This window comes from Neltuma alba, unplaced genomic scaffold (genome assembly GCF_004799145.2).
Source record: "Neltuma alba isolate B1F8T4 unplaced genomic scaffold, ASM479914v2 tig00007028_pilon, whole genome shotgun sequence".
NCBI lineage: Eukaryota > Viridiplantae > Streptophyta > Magnoliopsida > Fabales > Fabaceae > Neltuma > Neltuma alba.
Genome location: NW_021634653.1, coordinates 16,121 through 24,708, shown reverse-complemented (window position 1 = coordinate 24,708; position 8,588 = coordinate 16,121). Strand labels below are relative to the sequence as shown.

At 36.6% G+C, this 8,588-nt stretch overlaps 1 protein-coding gene across 1 annotated transcript; it reads right to left on the bottom strand.

Annotated features, from left to right (window-relative positions):
- Positions 1–4,968: 4,968 nt before the first annotated feature.
- Positions 4,969–7,887, bottom strand: LOC114751697 (receptor-like protein kinase FERONIA). Its single transcript, XM_028940369.1, has one exon. It carries the CDS (start codon positions 7,839–7,841, stop codon positions 5,208–5,210), a length of 2,634 nt encoding a protein of 877 aa, XP_028796202.1. The 5' UTR covers positions 7,842–7,887; the 3' UTR covers positions 4,969–5,207.
- Between the last annotated feature and the right edge of the window lie 701 nt (positions 7,888–8,588).

Here is an 8,588-nt window from a genome sequence, read left to right as displayed (position 1 = left end):
TGAAAGTTGGCTAGGAGTTTGTTGTTCTGAGGTTATTTTCCAGTAAAAAAATGCACGGTATTAGAATCTAATATGATGATTAAGGAGTGATTAGGACCTGGAAAATGGACTATAATTGCTGATTCATGTTTTCAAATGTTAAGACAAAGGTTTAAGGCAATGTTCATGGTATAGGATTGTGTTGATAAATAAGATGTGATTCTTTGTTAAAGTTGGAGTCTGGGAACATTAATGTGATGGTTAAATCAAGCTTAAAGAACATTAGAATGATTAAGTTTGGGGAGCTCATCATTCATCTCCCCAAATATAATAGATAAAGGTAATATTTTTGACAAAGATGACCAGTTACTAAGTAAGGTAATTGTTTGGAGTTATAAAAGAAAGGAAAACCTTTTGGGAGTTATATCATAAATATAGAAAATTGTCTAGGACGACCAACTAGTGAGGGTAGAGATTCAAGAAGATTTGGAATTTGAAGAGAGTTATTTAATTTATGAATTATAGTTGGATCAAGTATTAATCTACCCTTACGAATATGATAGGTTTTGATATCTGCTCAAGCCCATTAAGAAAGCAGAAACAAAGGAGAACGGTAAGGTTTGGTTTGGAGGGAAGCTGACCAGGTAGTAGTTCTTTCCTACCTTACACTTGTGTATGATTACTGCATGTCTGTTTGTGCCATATTACTATTTAAAGCATGAGAACATGTAATCCTTAATTCCTTGCATGGATTATTTAGCTGTGATCACGTGTAGCTGATAGACATGGGGCAGTATTTGCCAATTATTTGCGCATTATTTATTCAACTTGTCTATTTGTCATTGCGCATAAATGCTTAATTGCATTAGCTTGCAAGGTTATGTTCTACTTTGGCTTGTTTTGCATGCTTTATGTAATCTGCACATTTGTTTGATAGAAATTATTGCTATGGGGATTCTTTAGAATCTCACCCTCCCATTTATGATGAACAACAAAGGCTAGTAGCTCGAAGGATAAGGAGGTTGTTTAAGAAGAATGTGAGCTAGTTGAAGAGCAGAGATGGATGTTATATTTTGTAAATATGTAGTAAAATATCTTAATAAGTTAATATTTATTTTATTATATATGTTATATAGGCAAGTAACTTTACTTGCTTTGTGGAAATATTATTTTGTATCCTCTATAAGGAGGTGAGCACTGCCAGGTGCAAGTATATGCTGTCAACCAAGATGGTTGTCATATTTTTTAATATAATATTATGAGATTACATAATATGAAATCATTCTTGGTGATAATAGATTAAGTTAAAGCAGGGTTGATTGTAGATCACTCTTCAATTATTCTAAAGGTTTGAAATTTTTTATCGACGAATGCTACTGTTGAAAAAAAAAAAACTTCCCTGTCTTTTCCCAGGTCGGAAACCTGGCGTTTGTGATTCACAAACGTTAAAATGATCCTATTAATATATATAAAAGTTAGGTGTTGCAAAGAACCTTACTAGTGAGCAATCTGTAAATACTCACTCTCTGACTTTTCTTATAAAAAAAAAGGAGAAATTGCAAATAAAGACCATGGAATATATAAAATTGCGATTTGGGTTCTTGAATTTATATAATTGCTGTCAGAGACCCGGTCCCAAATAGGAATTATGAAATGTTAGGTAAAAGACAAAAATGCCCTTCTGCTTTTTTGCAGTCCCTTGTCTACATGTCCTAAAGTTATCTTTCTTCACTTTCCAAGTCGTCTCCCTCTTTCTTCACTCTCCAACTCGTCTCCTTCTTCTTGATGATGAACCATACAAATCTCTTGAAGAAATTGAGGCTAACACCATTAGAAATCTCCTTCCTGATGAAGATGGTCCATCTTCTGGTGTTTTTGATGACTCGAGTTTCAATAATTTACCAAAACTGGTGATAACCTGGAAGATTTTGATCTGTTTGGCAGTGGTGGAGGTATGGAGCTGGAAGGCGATGAACATCTAACTATAGGAAAAGGGGCCAATGGTCCAGATAAAGATCCTAGTTGCTTCGGACATTTTAAAGGGAAACTTTCTTTTGTTGAACATTCTTCTAGAACAATTTTTGCTTGTTGAAGATTCTGAGCTAAAGACTCTCTTTGAGGTGCTTCTTTATTGTTTTACGTTGATAGATGCTATGCTAGAATTCTTAGAAAGCATTTTAGACTTTGAATCTTATAAAAAGTCAATGCAATTTCTTGTTTGTTTTGACAGTAATATGGTGATGTCTGAACCAAGTTTGATAAGTTGTTGAAAATAACAAATTGACAAGTTTTGATACTCACTTCACGACAAGTTCAGTAATGCAAATAACAAGTTTAGGAAAGCAAATAACAACTTCTAATAAGCAATTCATAGAAATTCGAGTTTCTGTGTTAAGATGACAGCATTTTCAGATTTCTTTAGCAGATGACAAGTTCTGATACACAATTCATGACAAGTTCAGTAAGGCGAATGACAAGTTTAGTAAGGCGAATGACAACTTCTGATAAGCAATTCATGGAAATTTGAGTTTCTGTGTTAAAATAACAGGTTCTCATTAGGTTTTCATACTTTTTCTGTTAAAATGATTGGATTTTCACATTGATTTATCAAATGACAGGTTCACAATAGAAAATGACAAGTTTCCATAAGATTTTCATACATTTTCATACTGTTTTTGGCTGGAATTGCACTTTACATATTTCTGACAGTAACAACTTCTGATAAATATGAAATGACAAGTTTATAATGAAAAATAACAAGTTAAGTATGGCAAATAACAAGTTCCCATAATGTTTTCATACATTTTCATACTTTTTCTGTTGGAATTATAATTTGCACATTTCTAACAGCACCCACTTTTGATAAACACGAAATAACAAGTTCATAATGGAAAATGACAAGTTTTCATAATGTTTTCATACATTTTCATACTTTTTCTGCTAGGATCATAATTTGCACATTGTTGATAGCAACCACTTTTGATAAACAGTAAATGACAAGTCTACAATAGCGAATGACAAGTTAAGTATGTAAAATGACAAGTTCCATAACGTTTCCATACAATTGTAAATTTTTCTGTTAAAATAACAATGTACAGATTTCTGACAACAAACACTTCTGATAAACAGTAAATTACAAGCCCATAATAGCGAATGATAAGTTAAGTATGTAAAATGACAATGTGTAGATTTCTGACAGTAACCACTTCTGATTAACATCTTTTATCATCAATTTCACCTCTCATTTCCTCCTAATGTATAAAACTATAGCACCAGAACTCTCATAAGCCCCTCAAGAAGCATGCTCATATCAACACCAGCGGCAAATGCACTATGATAATCATATCCACTCACAAGTGCATCCTCAACCATGAAATCCCAAATGTAAATTGTCATATCATATGAACAAGAAACCATCAAATTCTACATATAAGGTGAGAACTTTATTCATTTAGCACTGTATTTAAGGCTCGTTTGTTTCTCACATCCCACACCTTGATCGATTTATCCATCGAAATACAATCATCATACTTGATTTCAACAATTTAGAGCTTTTTTGCAATTATCAGAAGTTGGTACTGTCAGAAATGTGCAAATTGTAATTCCAGCAGAAAAAGTATGAAAATGTATGAAAACGTTATGAGAACTTGTCATTTGCCATACTTAACTTGTCATTTTTCATTGTGAACTTGTCATTTTGTGTTTATCAGAAGTGGTTGCTGTCAGAAATGTACAAACTGTATTTCTAGGAAAAAAAAAGTATGAAAATCTTGTGAAAACTTGTCATTTTCTATTCTGAACCTGTCATTTTCATAAATCAATGTGGAAATTCAGTCATTTTAACAGAAAAAGTATGAAAACCTAATGGGAACCTGTCATTTTAACAGAGAAACTCAAATTTCTATGAATTGCTTATCAGAAGTTGTCATTCGCCTTACTGAACTTGTCATGAATTGTGTATCAGAACTTGTTATTTGCTAAAGAACTCTGAAAATGCTGTCATTTTAACACAAAAACTCGAATTTCTATGAATTGCTTATCAGAAGTTGTTATTTGCCTTCCTAAACTTGTTATTCGTATTACTGAACTTGTCGTGAATTGGGTATCAGAACTTGTCAACTTGTTATTTTCAACAACTTATCAAACTTGTTATTTTCAATTATGAACAGAAGCTGAAAATTAAAATAGAAATAAAGAATAAAAATCCAGATTTGTTGGGCGTTGTCTGAGCACCAAGCAATCATCGCACACTTGCCATCGTCGCTGCAACCATCTTCGACTTCAACGCAGAACTCGATGACAAACTGGAACCCAATTCCCTGTCGAAGCTAGGCTTCAACAATATCCAGCGGGAGTCTTGTTGAGCTTAATTATTGTTTCTCTTGGCATCCTTCTTTTAAGTCCTGTTATTCACTTGCTTTGGGAGAAGGAACAAAGAAGATGATAGAGGGAAAAGAGAGAATGAGAGAAGTTGGGGGATATGGGGTTAAGGACAAGGAAGTGGGACTGGAGAAGAAGGAGAAGGAAGGGGAATGAGATGAGGAGGAGGAAAAAGAAGCACGGAGAGAAGGATAGAGGGGAAGAAAAGGAAAGAGAAGGAGAGGATAAGATGAAAAAAAGACAAGGAGAAGCAGAAGGGTATTTTTGACTTTTAATCAACATTTCATAATTCTTATTTGGGACCGGGTCTCTGACAAGTATTATATAAATTCAAGGACCCAAATTGCGATTTTGTATATTCCACGGTCTTTATTTGCGATTTTCCCTAAAAAAATCTAAACCTAAAATATAATTTTTAAATAATAAATTTTCTATTTATTAAAATAAAAAATATATAAAGTAAAATAACGTTAAATTCCGACGAGTGAGAACTATGGATTATGGATTTTTTTTTTCCAGACAGCCGCTGGTAACGAATAGTCTGAAAAGATTTCGCAGATAATCGAACCCTTAATTTTGTAGTCATATATTATTAAATTGGGAGAGATATATAAAAATCATACTCTGAAGACTTGCATTGCATCTAAGAAGTGTGATCTCATCTGGTAATCATGCGTACTTTTAGAAGTAATTATTTAATTTTCTGCTTGCATATTTTGTATTTATACAGATAGAAAATAAAAGTTGAGTTGCTGTAACAGACATACAGCAATATAACGACGTCATTACTATTTGGAAAAGGACGAAATTAAAATTCATCACCTAGCAAATATCACTGGATTACTTCTTCATCGAACCGATGGATGTCCCAACTCAGAGAAGATCAATCCAGAAACTAAAGATTGATCTTCACTGCTAGAACTAGTCAACCTGCGTCCTTTTGATTCATCACTGCTCGTGAAACTCACTTTGCTTTCTCTTTCTTCCACATTTGTCGTTTTCCTTATTAGAGCCCTTTCCTCGCTCTTTCCTTCAATGTCGCCCTCATCAACCAGAAGCCCCACCTTCTCTGTGCCTTCTTGAAGCTGCAACGCAAACTCTAAGCCCCACACGACGTCGTTCATTGAAGGGCGTTCATTTCCATCTTCCACCAAACACTTCAGTGCCATGTCGCTAAACGCTTTTAAGCACACTGGTGCGATACTTTCTACCAGGAAAGGGTCAACCGTTTGATGAATCACACCCTCGTGATGACATTTTCGAACCCACTCCACTAAACTTAGTTTCTGCTTCTCCACGTTACGTATCAAAGGAGGTCTCCCACACAATACTTCCAGCAATACAACTCCAAAAGAGTAAACGTCAGACTTTTCAGTCAACCTTTGACGTTTATAGTATTCCGGGTCCAAGTAACCCATACTTCCTTTTACCACCGTGCTTATGTGAGACCTGGACAACCCCGTGGGTCCTATCTTGGATAGTCCAAAATCCGAAACCTTGGCCACCCATTTCTCATCTATTAAGATATTTGTGGATTTCACATCACGGTGGATTATATTGCGGTTCACACCAGTATGAAGATAATGGAGTCCACGCGCCGCACCAAGGCACATCGCCAACCTTTGTTTCCAGGAAAGTGGAGGGCTATCAGAATCATAAATATGGTCCCGGAGGGTCCCACGAGCCATGAACTCATAAACGAGGATCATCTCGTTGCCATCGTTGCAGTAACCAATGAGAGGAACTAAATGATTGTGACGAAGCTGAGAGAGCATTTCGATCTCAGTTTGGAACTCACGGAGGCCTTGTTGGGAACCTGGTTTGAGCCGTTTGATGGCCACAGGGACTGTTCCTTCATCAATATAGCCTTTATAGACATTACCAAACCCTCCAACCCCCACAATGAAAATATCATTGAAGTTACTTGTGGCTGCTCTTATTTCATCTATAGAAAAGTAGCGACACAAATCGGACGGTAATGATGATGACCCACAGGGTTTGTTTTTCTTGGACAAGTCTACTGATTTTTGTCCCCACCATGAAGATCCTTCCTTGACCGGAGCTCTAATGAATTGCCGGAAAATGAGCAGAACAATAAGAGACAGCACGATGAAGCCTGATGTTGCCCCAACGATAATGGAAATTACCTTAGCATTGTTTCTGTTTTTCGATGACTTGGAGGATATTAGTGGGGGAGATGGAGGTGGATCAGGATTAGGACCTGCCAGATTATCATTGCTGTCACTTATTTTCAAAATTTCAATACCATTCAATAAAACATCTCTGTAAGTGCTTCTTGCAGTTGGGGTTGGTTGCAACTTAATTGAAAGATTCAGCTTCTTCAAGCTTCCCTTGCCCTGCATCGACGCCGCGTAGTCTCTATGCACAGGAACATTCCTCTGATTCTGAGTCCACAACATCACATCGGCGACAGACTCCACCAAAGCGTCATTTATGAAGATTTGGAAAACTCTGTCTCCAGCTTTTTCAATGTGTTCATCAAACTCGCAAAAATGCAATCTCACCATATAAAAAAACTCTGAGTCAACTTCAAATTCCCAAGTCACATTAAATTTGGACGTTTCTTTCATCCCATAATTTCTGGCAGTCATGTATACTTCATCAGGTGCAAAATAATTTTGATCATCTCTATATACTGGATGCAAACCAAAAACTACTGAAATACTATGCAATCGCTCCCTCTCCAAGTGGTCAATATCCTGGTGCCAATAACGATACATGCCTGTGTCTTTATCGGAAGGAATCTGACTTCCGCCAACATTAGCTCTGTACATAGTCTCGAGAGCATTGCTATTCTGAACTGGATACTGCTGGGTTCCACCATCTAGCATCATCCCTGCCAGCTGGTTTTCTTGGTCTGTGTAATAAAGAAAGGCGGGCATAGAGACAACCTCGATGCCATTGACAAAAGCATAGGCGTTCGGATGAGATCCGTTGGGCGTGAAGGTTATCATAAGCCCCTCGCTGGGGTCATGAATGTTGACGCAGTACTCTCGTACAATGGTTTCTTTGCCAGCCTCATCGGCGGTGACTGAAGGATGGAAGTCTTTCAAAAGAGTGTGAGATCCAACTCTGACGGAGAAGAACGAGTCCGAGCGAAGGAAGTTGGGGTCGTAAGAAAATGGGTAAAAGTAAAGGCGAATAAACTTTTGGCCGTGGGTCTTCAATGGAAACAAGTAGGAGAATTTAGAGCGAGAGACACGCGCGGTATTGTAAGGGGTTGTTTTGAAAGGTGCCTTGGCACTTACCGATGAGTCATTGCTATCGAGGAATTTGATCGGAGAGAATTGTTCTGAGTCTATATCTCCAGTCCAGCTCCGGCCAACTAAAGAAGAATTGCCGGAGCTACCGCAATTGACTGCAAAATTATCATCAGGAGTGTAGGAAATGACGCAGATAGTGAAAAGGAGGATTCTGAAGAGTAAGAGGAAAAGCATGGCCTTTGTTGGTGAGTTAGTCATACTGAAGAGAACGTTCTCGTTCAAGCTGCCCACAGCAGTTACTGCGAAGAAGGCATTCTTGTAATCCAGAGACAAACGTAAGTTTTGAAGATATAGCTTCTTTCGAGTCTCCATGGCATCATAGTATCATTGGCTACAGTCACATGAATGGGTATTCTCCAATTGGGTAATAACGTGTTGATTTTCAACCGCAAAAGTCTACTCACTGGACGAAAAAGATATGTTAACGGGGGGGCAAAAAAAAAAAAGCCTACTCATTCAACAATGGCAACTGCCGTTTCGAGTGGGGGGGGGGGGGGGGGGAGCCCAAAAATCATTATCAACTCTTCAAATGAAAACAAACAGTTGTGGAAGAAAGACACCTCGGTGGAAGCTGCAAATTAAAACCTACCACTTGTTTGGGCCTAATTATAAAGCATGCGCTATTAATTTTTCTCGTCATTAATTAGCTTCATTTTTACCCGACCTTAAATATTAGTATTATTATTTAAATTCTAAAATACGTATATTTTGTAAAATACTAAATTTTTATGCCTAGAATTCAATTAAATTTATAAATAAATATCTTTTAGCAAAAAGTTAATAGAGGTTAAAATATAGACAAATTTAATTAATCATGACTAGGTGTATGTGACACTACAAAAAAAAACATGTATTTTGTAACGGTTAAAATGAAATTTCTAGCGATTTTAACAACAACAAATAACATTTGTAACGATTAGACAAACCGCTAGAAAATCAAGTACA

What these genes read in the sequence shown, in the direction of transcription:
- LOC114751697 (XM_028940369.1), bottom strand. Translation starts at nt 7,841, where the DNA reads ATGACTAACTCACCAACAAAGGCCATGCTTTTCCTCTTACTCTTCAGA.